The sequence below is a fragment of the Juglans microcarpa x Juglans regia genome, chromosome 5S (assembly GCF_004785595.1).
Source record: "Juglans microcarpa x Juglans regia isolate MS1-56 chromosome 5S, Jm3101_v1.0, whole genome shotgun sequence".
Classification (NCBI taxonomy): domain Eukaryota; kingdom Viridiplantae; phylum Streptophyta; class Magnoliopsida; order Fagales; family Juglandaceae; genus Juglans; species Juglans microcarpa x Juglans regia.
This window is the reverse complement of record NC_054603.1, coordinates 16,666,011-16,683,556: the sequence shown is the minus strand read 5'-3', so window position 1 is coordinate 16,683,556 and position 17,546 is coordinate 16,666,011. Positions and strand designations below refer to the sequence as shown.

Here is a 17,546-nt window from a genome sequence, read left to right as displayed (position 1 = left end):
GAGTTAAATGTCCATTGAAAATAGAAGTAAAAACAATAATTTAATTAGAGTGAATTAGATAACCGTTACGTTATTAAATATAAAACTATTGGAAAAGTGCATGTTATAAATTATGAAACATAACACAAAACATATTTTATTTTATTACAAATTAACCTATGATCAGTAGAACTGTAAAATAGGATAAAAATAAATTAGATAAGAAAATAGTAAAAAATAAGAAATTAATAATATTTATTAATTTTATTTTTTATTATTTTATATAGTTTAGATGGATAATTCAACGTAGAATTTGGTTTTAAGTGAAATAGACAAAAGATAATATAAAATATTGGGTTAAATTTGACTAATGAGATAGCAAATCCAATGCTAATGAGGGGTCTTCTTCTTCATCATTTGTGTAACTTCTTCGACCTCCTCTTCTTCCATGATAGGAAATATTGTGTAACATTGATCTAAAAGTGAGGGCTGAGATTTTTCATCTCGCCCATTTCGTAGTAAGATTTCTCCCGGGAAACCCTGTGGATGTAGGACACTGTACCGGCCAACGTAAAATTTTTATGTCCCCTTTATCTCTAGTTTCTGCCATTTACATATCTTTGCAAGCCATGAATGTTCAACAATTGCAATCACTGATTAACTATCAAAGCAAGGCAGGAGTCATGTGATCAAATTTTGGCAACTTATCAAAAAAATGCATCAATAATTTGGTATGTCGGTAGGATCGAGTTTTTCTCTGCGAAGAAAAGGTTGCAGGGTCGATAAATTATGCTCGCCCGCCAATATGCATAGGCTTCGGCAACCATGCAGCTTGCACAAGCAGCCCTCGCCGGCATGCCCTGAATTGAAACAGTCCTAGGCCATGCCCTGTGTCTCGAATGACTCCACCTCCTACTCGGCCGGACCCATCTTAGATGTAAAATTGCGCTTGATTGTGATATTTAAAATAAGATTGTAGATGACATAGAGCAATTTCACCCCCAAAAAAAAAAAAAAAAAACCAAATTTGAGTCTTAAACATTTGCAAGGACGTGATCAGGACAAGGTTGTTCTGTACAGGAACAGCATTTATTCTCCCTTGTGGAACTATCACCAATGTTTAATCTGCGTACGATCAGGTTTGTTTCTCACTGTAGCAACTACTCTTTTATTGGCTGCTTAATCTCGTTTCATTGCAAGGTTATTCTGCAACTTCTGTTTACAGATGAACATGTCAATACGTGTAATCAGATTACAATCATGTTTGCCTCTCAATTTAACAAACAGTATGTATTGGTCTGAACCTTGCTAATACGCAACTGAAAGTTAAGCACAACAGCATTTCATTACATTGTAGCCGATATATAATCAATTACTACGAGAAAATAAAGCATCCTAGCAAACATGTATGTACAGTTCAGGCATCTAGCAGAAGCACTGTTGATTTTTTTTTATGAGCAACAAGATGCACTTGCTACCCTTTCTGCTGGTCTATCCATAAGAACCATTCCTGATGGGTTCTGCGCTGGCTGCACTCGAGGCAGTCTTTTTGCTGTACAGAAAAACCCAAACAATGCACATTATTATATTCTCAAAGAGAGATATCAGTGCAAACACTCAAGCAGATCAATCTGTCTGCCCTATAGGTAGGAGTTTTGTGTTTCTGCAGTTATGGCAGATGTTGGCTTTGAAAAAGATGTCGGGTAGATTAGGTTGGTCCTTGCAAGTCTCCAGCATTATTTTCATAATAACGTCAGAATTTCAACAGACTTTTTCCTGAATAACTTTTTTCTTTTATTGGCAACAAATGTCCGGGAACAGCGTCCTGACTAATCCCGGGAGTGCACAGGCCCTTGGCAAGAAATTCCCCACAAGTGCACCTCGGGTAATTCAATACGAAAATCCCCCAGTCCGATGGCTCCTAGAGATTGTTTGCACATAAGGAGATTTGAATCTTAGACCTGGGGGTGCATACCCACAAGCCCAAGGTCTTTACCACTTGAGACAACCCCTAGGGGTTTCCTGAATAACTTACCAGCCAACATTAACTACTTAAGTCCAAAGGCAAACCAGGTCTAAAAAATTTAGATGTTAAAATCAAGATTTATTGATGCCTTCATACAATTTAAGTTGTTTTCACTTGTAGAAGATGGGCTGATTGACCTAAACAACTACCATAGGAACATACCTATCTCATAGAAGACGTCATTGACGTTAGTTGCAGTTTTTGCAGAGGTTTCCATAAAGAAAAGGCCATTCTCCTGAGCATATGCTTGTGCTTCCTGTAACAAAGTAGCAATCACATAAGAACACACAAACTGATAAACGTAAAACATGTAGACTAATGTGAAACCAAAATAATAATCTGTTAACCAGAAGCAGGTTCCAGCCTGAGATCTAGCCTAGAATTAATAAACATAATCCCTTCAATGACAAAATATATATAGTCTCCAAGGAAAAAAAGTACATTACCAAACCCTTATGTATGGAATAGACATGGGGAGCTCGCTTTCTCCATATACCCAAAAAAGATGTGTAATGGACATAGCATACTGATTTCATTTCCTATACATGTCATTCTATTTTTCACCAACATGGAAGAAATCAGCTGCTTAACCAGATTTAACTAGGGCTGACAATTCCTGTTTGTAGGTTGTGTTCTGTGTGTCAAGTCATGAGTATTAGACTACATAGGTCAACCCGAATACAACCCGTTTAATTAAATGGATCAAACCCTAATGTGACCTATATAAATAACGGGTGACACGACACAACCCTCGTAACCCGTTTAATAATTAACTTTTATAGGACTAAACTGGACACGACCCGTATAACCCATTTCATATAAATGAGTTGAGCTAACCTGTATATTCTTTTTTTTTTTAGCAAAATTAATGTAATTTCATATTTAATATAAGGATAACTATATAAATTATTTACAATTACAACTAAATTCATGATAAAATATTTTATCATCAATATTCAAACCAATAATATATAAGAAAATTAATATTTTCATAAAATAAAATTATATACTAACAAAAAAAATTAATAGTTTGAGATATTAAGTAGTCAAATACTAATATTAATATTACATCCCAACAACAATAAAGGCATATAAAACTAAACATTTATTAAAAGGGGACTGCTAGGGCCACAGGGAGGTGTTCTCGAGATTTTCTACCGAGAAGTGTAAAATGCATTTTTTTGTTTTGTGTTTTTTTTTCAAGCATTTTTTTTAAATCCCTTTAAACATTTAAAAGAATCACAAACTCATTAAAAAGCACTTCCTTAACCATTAAATAAAAAAAACACCACCATCAGTAGCCTTTCTTGGTGGCTTTCCTCGGTGGGATAAGCATTTCCCTTTATTAAATTTGAAAAAAAAAAATTATTAGTGTTATAAGGGTTGACCTATTTATTAATCATGTTTTATCAGGTCGATCCGTTTTGACCAAAATCTTTTTTTTTTTTTTTTTTGTGTTAAGCTCAAGGATCATGTCATATATTGCCACCCCTAAATTTAACAAGACAGGAATAATGTTGGGCAAACACCTATTTTAGTCCTTGGCCATACATGACTCCAATTTGGTCCCTAAAAGTTTTGAATTTTAAGTCAATCAAGTCCCTAAATACTTTAAAAATCCATAATTAGATCTTTCAATCAAACTGACACAAATTGATGACTGAAACCTATATCTGTCATCATTGGAATAAAATTAAAAGGGAGTGAAAGTCATGACTTTAGCCCAAAAGTCACATCTGCCATCACTTTTTACATAATTTTTTTACTTTTAATCTGACTCTCTTGTTTCAGCTAAATTTTCTATTTTTCTGAGAGGATTGGAGTCAAGCATACAAAAAATGGCATAAATTACACAATAATTTGTCCAACAAGCACGTCAACTTCCATTATTATTATTATTATTTTTTTTTACAAGTATGTCAACTTCTATAATTATATCCATTGTCATCTCTTTAGGCTATGGTTAGTTGTTGATCTCATCTCAATCCAATCATTAATGGGATCCACTACTTTTTCAACTTCCCATAAAAAAGTTAAACTCATCTCAACCTACTTCATACATTTATATCTCAACCTATTTACATTCGAACACATCTCAATGAGACTCACAAAATATTACAATTCATAGATCAACTCAGATCATCTCAGCATCCAAACATAGCCTTAATCTTGCAAAATCATGAAGCAAATAATTATACATATTCTCTAAGACAACTTTTTATAGCAAGGAATCCATGGACCTGCGTAATGTGTCCCCAACACATAGATTAGCTAAATCATTGGCTATTCACCGATGGAATGTGACTCCTAGAAATTGTTTGCACCCAAGGGTTCAAACATTAGATCTGGAGGGAGCATAGCTCCAAGACCAAGGCCCTTATCACTTGAGCCATCCCCTAGGGATTTCTCTAAGACAATTAATATTGCCAAACACCCTCACCTCTAGGCATGAGCCATTAAGCTGCAATAGAGTGCACGTATTGCAGGATTTACTAACAATGATGAAGTGCATAAGTATAGCAGGAATGATGTACTTGCCTCTGCTGCCACCTTTCTCATATCTAGCAAATCTGCTTTGTTACCAGCCAGTGCCATGACCATATTTGGATTGCCTTGTGGCAACAAAAATGAAAAAGGAAACATTATTTAAGAAATAAAGGAAGAAATAATGCTACCAAAAACAGTTAATAATACAATTTAATGTTCTTTCATTGCAATTAATACAAGTATGTTCAATCAATGATGTCACAGAATCAGATGTAGGGCCATTAAATGCCACCACCTGAAGAGTGGCCAATAAAGAGAGGTATATATGCGTAAAAGCATGCTTTTCTACGGTACAACACAGAATGTAAACACTACCTTGTGCTTTAAGTTCTTGGACCCATTTTTTTGATCGCTCAAATGAGGCCTAAAAGAGAAGAAAACAAAATTAAAAACTTTGCTTAAGTTGAAGTATAGTAATGAAGCCAACAGTAACTAGCCTATACCATTTGCTTTCGCCCATGAATCTAAAATTCTAATAATACCGCTCTGAGACCTGTGTGAATATTACATAATTGCTTTAGCTTTAACCATTTGCTTTAGCCCATGATCTCATATCAAAATAAAACATATTTCAGTTTCAAGATCTATAACATCGAGAATATAGTGAGCTTTTAAGGGATACTGGGCTATATCAAAGCAAACATTCTAACGTCTTCCCTTTCTCTCAGTACTCCTTTCTAAGGGAATATCAATTCTGCTTTCACATGAAATGAAAAGCATTCTTTTCCAGACTTACTGCTCCTTAATTTAGTTTTTTGTTCTATTATTTCTAATGTAGATCATAGAAAAGAGTTTACATAATTGCATGCATACTTTAGGAAAGTACATTCACAAATATAATTTTTTTTTATAAGAATTCACAGATATAAAAATAAAATCCAAAGCTATAAATTGGTGGTAATTGTATAAAATCCTAGTCCACTCCCCATGTGTAGTTGAATCTATCCTCTCATTATTAACTCGATGAATTGTATAATGTTGCAAAGAGAAAGAATCAGAGGTAGTACATATTTCTATAACCAAATTTCATTTCTCATGATGCACTTACTTGGTTTGTAATATCATAAACGATTATTGCAGCAGCAGCTCCTCTGTAGTACATTGGAGCCAAGCTATGGTATCTCTCTTGACCGGCTGTATCCCAAACCTCAAATTTTACAGTCTCGTCATTTACAGACAAAGTTTGTGAGAAAAAGGCAGCACCTATGGTTGATTCCTACAGAGTTTACATGACCTAATGTCATCCTCCAGGATCAAAGAGCCAGATGCTTAAATTGAGAACGCAATAGATACATCTTATTAGCAGCACCAAACCTGAAATTCAATAAATTGCCCTTTAACAAAGCGCAAGACTAAACTAGACTTCCCAGCTCCAACATCACCCAGAAGCACCTGAAGCAAAACATCAAACATTACTTTTGTGTAACTCAGGATCATCTCAAAGCAGTTGTAAAAAGAAAGAATGACCTAAACCCTAACTTCAAAATATGACTTCCTATTCATTAAGAAATACAAAAAATTACCCAGAGCTACATTAAAATCTGCTTAAAAAAACCAAGTATAAGAGCAAACCCATATCAGACCGTAGATAAGAAATATATAAACATATATGCACAATCTACGAAAGAAACTTAAGAAAATAAGCCTGACCCACGTCAGACATTGCAAAAAAAATCATGTTCAACACAAACATAACCCATGAGAATTAATTAAGACCGACCCACAACAGAATTTTCATCAAAATTATGCACCGCGAAATCAAAATACCGGAGACCTAAGGCTGACCTATCAGATTTTGTAATCAAATTCATCATGACACTCGAACAAAATTCTTGAGAATCAAACCACACCAAAATTAGAATTTACATCGAAATAATCCAAACGCAAACAGTATTCTCGAGAATTAAGCTAAATCCACGTCACAATTCGCATCACATTTATCAACAAGCGAATTAAACTTATTCAGAATCAAGTCAAACCCATATCATGATTTGCATCACGTGAAAATGCTCACCAATTTGGCATTAATGTTCTTGTTCCCAGTGGTAGCCATTCTGTAATCGCTTGAAGGATAAGAATAAATGATAAGAACTAAAAACGAAAATCAAATAAGCGTTGGCAAGGAAGAGGGGTTGATACTTGATACAATAGGCAAAAGCACAAGGAAGGATCCTCAGCTAACCCCCCTCGCTCTTTCCACGAAAGAGTCCTCAAACCGTACACGAAAGCGATAGTCTCACAGAGTCACAGACTCACACCTTTGAATGTCTGGCATACCAATTCACCATTCTTTTTTGTTGGGATGTCCAATCCATCTCAATTTATTTTATTTAATTATTATAATTTTTTTAAATTTCAATACAAAATATAATAAATAATTTAATTTTTTTAAAATTTTAAAATAATAATAATATTAAAAAATAATATTCTAATAATATTTTATTCAACTTTCAATTCAACTTAGTTCAACATCCAAACGCAACCTTATTTTTGTGTTTAAATTTTTTTTATACTTTTTATTTTTTTAATAAATCATATGGTGCCATGTTAATAAGATCATCTAAACGGTAAATTTCAGATATAGCATTATTCTTTACTTTATATTCTTTTACGCACATGTTTAATAATTTAGCAGTGCTACTCTGCTGCTTAGAGTAACCCGCTCATTTTGACCCCTAGGCCAAAATATCTTTTTCATTTTTTTTCAACTTTTTTATAAAAAATATTTTCATTTTTTTTCAATTTTTTTATTCATATTTTTTTATCATTTTAAAATATTTTTAAAAAATATAAAAATATATCAATACATTAATAGTCTCTTCCTTAACTATTAAGTGAAAAAAAATTAAAATACATGAGATGTAGAAACGAGAGGATAAGTTTTTTTTTGAAAGAAAGCTTTAAAGCTTATACCATTATATCAAATCTGAAATACACGAAGGAAGGTCTTCCATAGTAATCATTACATCAGAAATGACTAAGGCATCTTTTGCCAAAACACGAGCTACCACATTACCGCTCCTTTTAACATGTGTAACATTCCAATGAACAAAACGTCTAAGTTTCATCTTTGCTTAAGAGACAAACATGCCAAAACAGGTCAGTTGATCCTCATCTTTTTTCAAAGCTTGGACTGTTTGTAAAGAGTCCCCTTCGATAATAACCTTGGTTAGTCCCAATTCTAGTGCAAAGCTAACTACTTGCAATGCCCCATATGCTTCAGTCAAAGAAGGAAGAGGAAACATGCATTGGTTCCTTCTCATTATAGCAATTATTTTCCCTTCAAAGTTTCTGACTACTATGTCAATTCCCACTCTAGCTCTTGTTTTGTCTACTACTACATCCCAATTTAGCTTGTGAAAATGCATGGGAGGAGCTTGCCATTCAGTAATGCTGCTATTGGTAGGTACTGAAGAACTTCTCTGACCCTCCATTTCTTTCAACATTTTCAAATTCTGAGAGGCTGCACTGACTACTGTATTTGGATGTCTGAACACTTGGTTAAAAATAAACTCATTCCTCCTCCACCAAATCTGCTTTGCTACCATGGCAAATTCCTGAAGACAATCTGTATCCATAATTCCTGCAATAGCCTCGAAAATTTCTAACATATTCATCTTTGAGAAATGGCTTTTCTGTAGACTCTTTAAACATTGACTCCAAACATCCCTTGTTGATTCACATTCCCACAAAGCATGTGTTGCTGTCTCTTCTTCAAGATTGCAGATGGAGCATTTAGGATGATCTACAATCTTCCTCTTAAAAAGATTAGATTGTGTTGGCAGTGCATTTAAACATGTCCTCCACATAAAAACTCTGTCACCTGGAGTGACTTGCAAATGCCAAAGAAATTTCCAAGTCTTCTTGAAGTCATGACTACTTGAGGCTTGTCCTTTAATCGCTTGACTCCTCTCTTTATGCATATAATAGGCACTTCTGACTGTGAATATACCTGAAGAGGTTCCTTTCCATATCATCTTACCAGAGCTAGAGGATGAGCTGATAGGTATTTGAACAATGATGTCTGCTTCATCTTTATCAAACAGTTGCTCAACAAGCTCCTTCATGTCCCATCTCTTTTCATCTAGCTTTATAAGTTCCTTAACTTTGGCATTAGCATCAAGCTGAGTAACTGGGTTGTGAACTGCTGATGGAATTCTTTTGGAAGCCATTTATCTCCCCATATTCTCACATCTTCACCAGTGCTAATTCTCCAAAAAGTACCAGCCTCAATCATTGGCCTTGCTTGTAAAATACTTCTCCATATATAAGATGGTTTTTGTCCCATCCTAGCTTTCAAGAAAGTAGATGCCTGAAAATACTTGGCCTGTAAAACTTGTGAAACTAAGGAGAAAGGGTAATGAATTAACCTCAGCCTTGTTTGGCAAGCAATGCAAGATTAAAACCTTCCAAATCATGAAAACCCATTCCTCCTTCTTCCTTAGATCTTCTCATCTTGTTCCATGTCACCCAATGTATCTTCCTTTCTACCTCTTTCTGTCCCCACCAGAAGTTGTGCATAACACTATTGATATTTCGAAGGAGTTTTGCAGGAAGCTTAAAAACAGACATGCTATATGTTGGAAGAGATTGCACAATAGCCTTGAGGAAAATTTCCCTCCCTGTCTGAGACAAAGATTTGACCCTTTGACTGCTGACCCTCATTCTGACTTTATCAAGAATGCCCCTAAAAGATGTTTCTCTTGCTTTCCCAACTACAGTTGGTAAACCAAGATACTTTTCATAAGCCATAGTGGACCTCACACCTGCAATGTTCATGATGAATTCTTGTGTTTCCTTTGCAGTATTTCTGTTGAAAAGGATAGAGGTTTTGTCCAAATTCAATCTTTGACCCAAGGCTTCCTTATAAATATTCAAGATGTTATAAAGATTGCCCCATTCTATTGCTTTAGCCTTGCAAAATAACAAGCTATCATCTGCAAAAAATAAATGAGAAAGTCTAATTCTGCCCCTAGCAAAAGGCACTCCTGTGATGATTCCTTTCTCTTCCTCTCTACTGATCATAGAACTCAAAATTTTTGCACACATTATGAAAAGGTAAGGTGATAGTGGATCACCTTGCCTTATACCTCTTGAAGGTCTGAAACTACTTTGAGGGACCCCATTGACTAAAATAGAATATGACACTGATTCAACACTCCTCATCACCAAATCAACCCATGAAGTGTCAAACCCCATTTTACAAAGGGCAGATTTGAGAAAGGGTCATTCAACCCTATCATAAGCCTTGCTCATGTCAAGCTTTAGAGCCATATAACCATCTCTCCCTGACATTTTACAATTCATAGTATGCAAAGCCTCAAGGGCAACAATTACATTATCCAAGATAAGCCTTCTAAGAATAAAAGCTGATTGGTACTGAGAAATAATGCTAGGCAAAATCTTTTTCAACCTGTTAGCTATGACTTTGGAGATAAGCTTATAAAGGACATTACAAAGAGATATAGGCCTGAAATCAGCAACTTTAGTACAATTCTTCTTTTTTGGAATGAGGGCAATAAAAGTGTTATTACCATCCATGCTACCATTAGAGTTAAGCACAAAGAGGGATGATTCACTGAACTGCCTTCCAACTATAGACCAGTGCTGCTGAAAAAAAGCTGCTGGATAGCCATCAGGTCCAGGTGAGCTCAAGCCATCCATTTGGAACAAAGCTTCTTCAATTTCCTGAGCAATGTATGGCCTCTTCAGATCTTGATTCATCTCCTCAGTTGCCTTGGGTCTAGTAGCAGCCAAGCATCCATCAATGTTTTGGGGACTAGATGAAGTGAAAAGATTCTGGAAGAAATCTTGAAATTGCTAGCAAATAGCAGCTGCATTGGTTATTTCCTGGCCAGTGTCATCAACAAGTTTGCTGACTTTATTAACTTTCCTCCTCTGAGAAGCACATTGGTGAAAGTACTTGGTATTCCTATCACCATCTTTAAGCCATTTCTGTTTTGCCCTCTGTTTCCATTTAAGATTCTCCTCTTCCAACAGTTTATCAACTTCTCTCTTCAAAACTTTTATTCTGTCATTCATAGAACCCTAATTGCACTTCTGTAGATTATTGATTTGGGCCAGTTTGTGCTTTACTACCTTCTTAGTGCCACTCATAGCCTGTTTGCTCCACTGCTGCAGCTTATACTGGCATCTCTTCAATTCTTCAGTAGCATAATGTAGCTTATTAGAAGCTAGTCTTGGCCTTGCCCATTCTTCAACAATCAACTTGGTACAAGCTTCTCTTTGAGCCCAACTCACCTCATACCTGAAAGGTTTGGTATGACTACTGATATCTTGCTGGGTGTTATCCTTACAAATAAGAATTGGACAATGATCAGAATTAAGAGCAGTTAAAGAAAGGACCACTGCTCTAGGATTCCAATCAGTCTTTAGTGCATTGCATAAACCTCTGTCTAACCTCTCTTTAGTGAACTCAGCCCCATATCGATTGTTAGACCAGGTATACTTGTTCCCCACAAAGCCCATGTCACTTAGCTCACATTCCTCCAACACCTCTCTGAAACTTTCCATCTGTCTATATGGTCTCATCATTCCTCCAAATTTCTCATTGGTAGAGACAATTTCATTAAAGTCCCCAACACAGAGCCACCCCAAGTCATTAGTAGGCTTCAACATTCTAAGCATCTGCCAGCTTCCTTGCCTCTAAACAGTAACTGGATCACCATAAAACCTAGTTAAAACCCATGTCTTCCCCTCTAGAGAGTTCTTAACTTTTAAAGAGATGTGATGCTGAGAATAGGATTCCAAGACTGCATCTATTTCTTCCTTCCATAAGAAAGCCAAACCTCCACTCAAACCTCTACAATGAACTATAAAACTGTTTTTCATTTTCAGTAACTTCTTGATTCTCTTAACCTTGTTTCTTCTACATTTTGTCTCCATCAGAAAAACAAAATTTGGGGCCTTATCCTTCACCAAAAGGTGAAGTTCTCTAACTGTCCAGGGGTTCCCAAGTTCTCGACAGTTTCAACTTAAGCAACTCATTGCTGTTGGTGGGGCTAAATCACAGCCTCCACCATATCAATGACATTAGTTTCCATAGCTTCCACAACTTTTGCCTTATGTTTCTTAAGAGCAGAGATCTCATCCTTTACATCTCCAAATCTTCTTTTCCTTTCATCACACTTACCCATCTGATCCTTATTCTCAGTGACATGCTCATAAAAGAATCTGTCTCTAGCTCTTCTTTTCCAAGTAACTCGTTTTTTTTTATTGTTCCAAAATGAGGGCCTGATCTGTCAAAAACTAATCCAGATCATTAATATGTGATGCCAACGTGGAAACTGCTGATGTGGCACCATCTGTAGTCTTCTGTTGATCTCGAGAAGAAACTGATACCAAAATTTTGGCACTTACCTTTTTAGTAGCAGCTTCTGATTTGGAAAGATTGACCTCTCTATTGATAGGTATCTCCTCAAGATTGGAAATAGTTTCCTTTCCCAAACCTCCCATTCCTGCCTCGTATCCTCTCTCAATTTCCTCCCCCTCCTCCACATTATGCTCCTCTGACAAATTAACTGCACTTACCATATGAGTACTACTACCCTTATTCTCTTCCTGAAATTGCTCCTGCATAGAAGCCTTTCCTTTTGGATCATCTTCACCTCCCCTCTGCCCTTTCTGCCATGGATTTTCAGGGAACTTCTCTGCTCTATCTCCTCTCCCACCATACCTCTTTTGACTGTTTTTATTATGAGAAACTGCAGCAGCACGCAACCATGGCCCATACTGATTTGCATCTATTTCATCACTACTAGCAGGTGTCAAAATCGGGCAAAGCTTTTTAAAATGTTTAATAACACCACACTTAAAGCAGAAAGTTGGTAGCCTCTCATACTTAAACTGCAACCAAATTTGTTTGCCATCAAAATTTTAAAAAGTACCTCTAGCCAAAGCATTGGTGAGATCCACTTCTATTTTAACTCTCATGAATTTCCCCCATCCAATCCCCCATTGATCAGCTATGACATCTAAAACTTTCCCTGCACATTTCCCAACCTACATTCCAACTTCTTTTGTCATACATGCTAGAGGCATGTTATGCACTTGCAACCAGAAAACTTCCTTCTTAAAGGGAGTGTCATCCAGAGATACATCACCCTCAAATTCTTGAAGGCACACCAACCATCTATCGAAGGACCAAGGCCTCCCTTGAATGATCTTCTGTCTATCCTCTTCCTTTTGAAACTCTATCAAAAACTTGTTCTCCCCCATATTAGAGAATTCTATCCATCCTACTGTGTTCCAGATCTTTGACATAGTCATCTTGAATGCTTCTCGGTTAACAACTTTGTCTGCAATGATCATAGCAAATAAGCATGACCTTCCTCTTTCCTTAGCCTTGTTGAGGGTGGATGACTCCACCTTGAATTCTGCACTCTCCTTCTCTGTAAGTCTAAAACCTTCCCATCATTTTGTTAATTCTTCCGCCATCATCACCTCTCCAGACAAGGATACCCAGCCTAAGAGACTCTCCTCTATGAAGAGAGAAAAAAACTCACCTCTCTATGAAGGACTCCCATGTTGCCTCAGGAAAACTCAACGAGAGGATAAGTTGAATGGACAAAATAGCATTTTCCTTAATAATTTTCCTTGAATAATGATGCTCCACGCAAAGGTTAATATGGAGTCTTCCACAAGCTAACGTACATGCCACATCAGCCAAAACAATAATCGCTACTGTTTAACTTTTGTAATGATTAATGTATACTCATGGATGTATGTAATTTATAATCATGGATGTAAGCTGCTAGATCACTACCACGCATTGAGTTTTGAGTCAGGACACTTTTGTTATGCCCATATTTGTAAAATATGCAACACAAATTTAAAGCGATTATGCATGACATATTTGAAGTTAAGCCATAAAAATGAACTTAAGCTTAAAAACAAAGATAGGACGAAAAATGAAACTTTGTCGAAAATGAAAATAGGACAAAAAAAAAAAAAAAAGTTAAGCCAAAAACTGAATGTGGTAGCTTTCTTTTTTAAAGGTTTCTAAGTTCCATTTTAACCCTGATTTGAGTCATATCGATGTAAGATTTCTTATACACTTTGGAAGGGCACAAATTAATTTAACCAAGAGAGCTTGAAGACACTTAATATAAAAGTCTCATCACACCATATGTAATGAGACTTCACAAGATAACTAGAAGGGTTTTAATACCACCATAAGGGCTCGCGGGATCCCACCCTACACCTGGGCCATGAAGGCCCAACAAGTCACTCAAGGCCTAAACACCCCCTGATCCAATAGGGCTAAGGTCAGTTCGTTAAGGGGAACGACCACTCACTTATCTTGGGACCGTTAGGATATTCACTTATTCAAAACAAGTGGATAGTCTAAAGGAACCAGAATTCAAATTTTAAATAGTGGGCAAGGCAAATAGTCTATGTGATTTTAAGAAGACAAGCCCTCTGTTTAAAGGATCCAGGTATGCTAATGAAAATCTCTCAAATAATTGGCTCTAAGACTACTATTATCATTACTGATTTAGGCATCGGAGAGGTTTCCTTCAGCCCTCCAAGCTCTCTTACTCTTTAGTTGCAGGAGATCGAGAGTGCATAGCAGTGAAACACGTCATCAATAGTTGGCGCCGTCTGTGGGATATTTAACTATCTTGCAATCACCATGCTTTTCACATGCCCACCACCACTCGATCTCAGGCAACTAGAGATCAGGAAGAGATGTCGCGAAATATGGAAAGAAGGCTTGTAGAAATGGAAGAAGTAGTGAGGAGGCTCACCACCAAGGTTGAGTCGTTACGAAAGGAGAATGAGGTTCTCAAGGCAAAGAATGAGCCATTAGGAGGAGACACGACACCTAGTCAGGCTGACAGGGTGGAGATGGAGGCTTACAACATGGGCGCGGGCTTGGGTAAAGCCCCTCAAGAGAACAAGGAAACAAAGAAGATGCACTATGATCTGCGCAGCCTGATGGATAAGTACGAGGAAATGGCCAAGAAGCTAGGAACCTCATCTTCAGTTGATCAGCTACTGACCAGCACCAACTTACCATACACCTTGGAGATCATGGCGGTACCGCTGCCATCGAAATTCAAGGTCCCATTGATAGACATGTATGATGGTTCCAAGGACCCGGTGGATCACTTGGAGACTTTTAAAGCCCACATGACTCTCTATGGATTTCTAGGAAAGATCGCATGTGGGGCTTTTCCTTTGACGTTAAAGGGAGCAGCTCAAGGTTGGTTCTGAGCACTACAACCAAGCTCCATTGAGAATTTTGAGGAACTGGGCAGGCAGTTCATCACCCAATTTATGGCCAGTCGATGGCGGAGGCAGCCCGCAATGTACTTATTGACGGTAAAGTAAAGGGAGGACGAGAGTTTGAAGGCATATTTGGCACAATTCAATAGGGAAAGAATGACCGCTGAAGACCAAGATGAGAAAATCATGTTGGCGGCACTGCTCGAGGGAATTTGGCCAAGGAGTCCTTTCATGACCGAATTGGCGAGGAAAATCCCATCCACTTTGCATGAATTTATGGATCGGGTGGATGACTTTGTAAACGTTGAGGATACATTGATCGACCTCACTACAAGGCCAAGGCGAAAGAGTCCCTAGGAAGACCCGAGAAAGCAGTCTAAGGCCAAGAAAAAATAAGTACGAGGGAAAACGAGAAACACACACAGGGCAATACAATAGTAACCATGTACAATCTTCTAATGTGCAAGACCATGACAAGGCGAAGGGAACTAGGTGTGATGAAGACCGCGGGCGGCGAACTCAAAGGTATTGTATGTACCATAGGGTGAATGGTCACCGAACCAAGGATTGTCACATGCTCGAACAGAAAATTGAAGAGATGAAGGGTAGCGGGGAACTAGAACGCATTGTCGTCGAAAATGCCTCTCCACCATGACGTTTAAACAACAGGAGACAGGAGCGTAAACCTAGACGAAGCGAGAGCCCGAGGAGGAGATAATCACCTAAGAGGGCGAGGAGATCACAAGAACCAAGGAATCACCGACCCAGGGAAGATACAAATCGGCAAAATCCACCCTTGGGGGAGATCCATACCATAGGCTGGGGATATGCAGGAGGTGGTTCAACCTAGTCGGGAAGAAAGACCTATGTAAGATGGGCAAGGTATAAGGAAATATACAACGTGGAAAGGCCTGTCAAGCAGGCAAGGGTGCAAACCTCACCCCCAATTTCTTTTGGTGATGAGGACTCTCGAGGGGTAGTATACCCACATGATGATGTGTTGGTAGTAACAATGCTGGTAGAAAACTATACGATGCAGAGGATATTGAAAGATAATAGAAGTTCGGCAAACATCCTATTCTGGGATGCTTTCACAAAGATGAGGTTGAGTATGAGTTAGCTTCGCCCAGCACCAACCACATTGAAGGGCTTCACGGGAGATGCAGTTCAACCCATGGGGTTTATTACACTACCTGTGTCAATAGGAACTGACCCTCACCTCACCACCATCCTGACTGAGTTCTTAGTGGTAAGAACGCAATTGACATATAATGCCATTATAGGTCGACCAACATTGAATGCCTTGAGAGCAATCATATCTACCTACCATCTGAAAATGAAGTACCCACGAAAACGGGAATTGGCGAGGTGCGTGGCGAACATGTGCTTGCCCGAGAGTGTTATGTACAAGAACTAAGGAAATGAGAGTGGGATGTAAAAATAGTAGGGCCGCAAGAATACAACGATGGTACCCTTCCACCGCCTCCACCTGAAGTCTTCATGATAGAGGCAGAAACAAGGGATGAGAAAATGATGAGACAAGGAGAAGTCAATGAGCCACTGGAGCTTGTTCCCTTTTATCCAACCCAGCCAGATAACCACGTGAGGATTGAAACTACAATGGCGGAGGAGGAAATGACCCAGCTAATCCAGCTCCTCTTGGAGCACAAAGATATCTTTCCATAGAATCATCAAGATATGCCAGGAATAAGCAAAAAGGTGATAGAGCATCGACTAAACATCAACCCGAAAACAAGGCCTGTTAAGCAAAAGAAGAGGAATTTCAGCACTGAGAAGTACAAAGTGAAAGCAGAAGAAGTGGATCGATTGTTGGCAATAGAGTTCATTAGGGAAACTCAGTACCCTAATTGGTTATCAAACGTTGTGTTGGTAAAGAAGTACAATGGCAAGTGGCGAATGTGTGTAGACTTCACGAACCTCAACAAAACCTGCCCAAAAGAAAGATTTCCCCTCCCTTGGATAGATCTAATAGTCGATGCCACGACGGGTCACAGGATGTTGAGTTTCATGGATGCTTACTCCAGGTATAACCAAATCAAAATGGGTCGTGCTGACTAGGATAAGATGGCCTTCATAACTGATCAGGATCTGTACTATTACAAGCTCATGCCTTTCAAACTGAAGAATGCAGGAGCAACCTACCAAAGGCTGGCCAACAAAATGCTCAAGAATCATAAAGGTCGAAATATGGAAGTGTATGTGGACGACCTTTTGGTGAAGAGCATAGAGTTTGGGCAACACATGGAAGACCTAAAGGAAGCTTTCGGTGTGCTGTGGCAGTACAAGACGTAGCTCAACCCAACTAAATGTGCGTTTGGAGTACAGTCGGGCAAGTTTCTGGGCTTCATGGTGTTCGAAAGGGGCATCAAGGCAAATCCCAAGAAGCTTAAGGAGATCATTGAGATGAAGTCGTCCACCACTCTTAACGACGTCAAACAATTGGTAGGGAGAATAACGGCCCTCAGCAGGTTCGTGACCCAATCAACGGAAAAGTGTATGCCCTTTTTCCAAGTATTGAAGAAGGCCCAAGAATGGGATGCATGATGTGAGGAAGCATTTGGCAGCTGAAAGAATACTTGACCCACTCACCGCTGCTTAGTCAAACCAAGCAGGGGGAATCCTTGTCGCTGTATTTGGCTGCCACCCCAGATGCAATTTTTGCAGCTTTTGTCAGAGATGATGGCAAGGAGCAAAAGCCAGTGTATTATGTCAGCAAAGCCTT

The 17,546-nt window shown here is 38.1% G+C and overlaps 2 protein-coding genes across 2 annotated transcripts; both read right to left on the bottom strand.

Moving 5' to 3' along the window:
- Positions 1 to 1,254: 1,254 nt before the first annotated feature.
- Positions 1,255 to 6,831, bottom strand: LOC121268674 (ras-related protein RABF2a). Its single transcript, XM_041173011.1, has 7 exons — positions 6,567 to 6,831; positions 5,867 to 5,944; positions 5,601 to 5,768; positions 4,868 to 4,916; positions 4,544 to 4,617; positions 2,168 to 2,261; positions 1,255 to 1,531 (listed from the first exon to the last, which is right to left on the bottom strand). The coding sequence occupies exons 1-7, from the start codon at positions 6,603 to 6,605 to the stop codon at positions 1,431 to 1,433; spliced, it is 603 nt and encodes a 200-aa protein (XP_041028945.1). The 5' UTR covers positions 6,606 to 6,831; the 3' UTR covers positions 1,255 to 1,430.
- A 795-nt stretch (positions 6,832 to 7,626) lies between these two features.
- On the bottom strand, positions 7,627 to 8,724 carry LOC121267144. The gene has a single exon (XM_041171012.1). The coding sequence runs from the start codon at positions 8,722 to 8,724 to the stop codon at positions 7,627 to 7,629; it is 1,098 nt and encodes a 365-aa protein (XP_041026946.1).
- Positions 8,725 to 17,546: the final 8,822 nt, after the last annotated feature.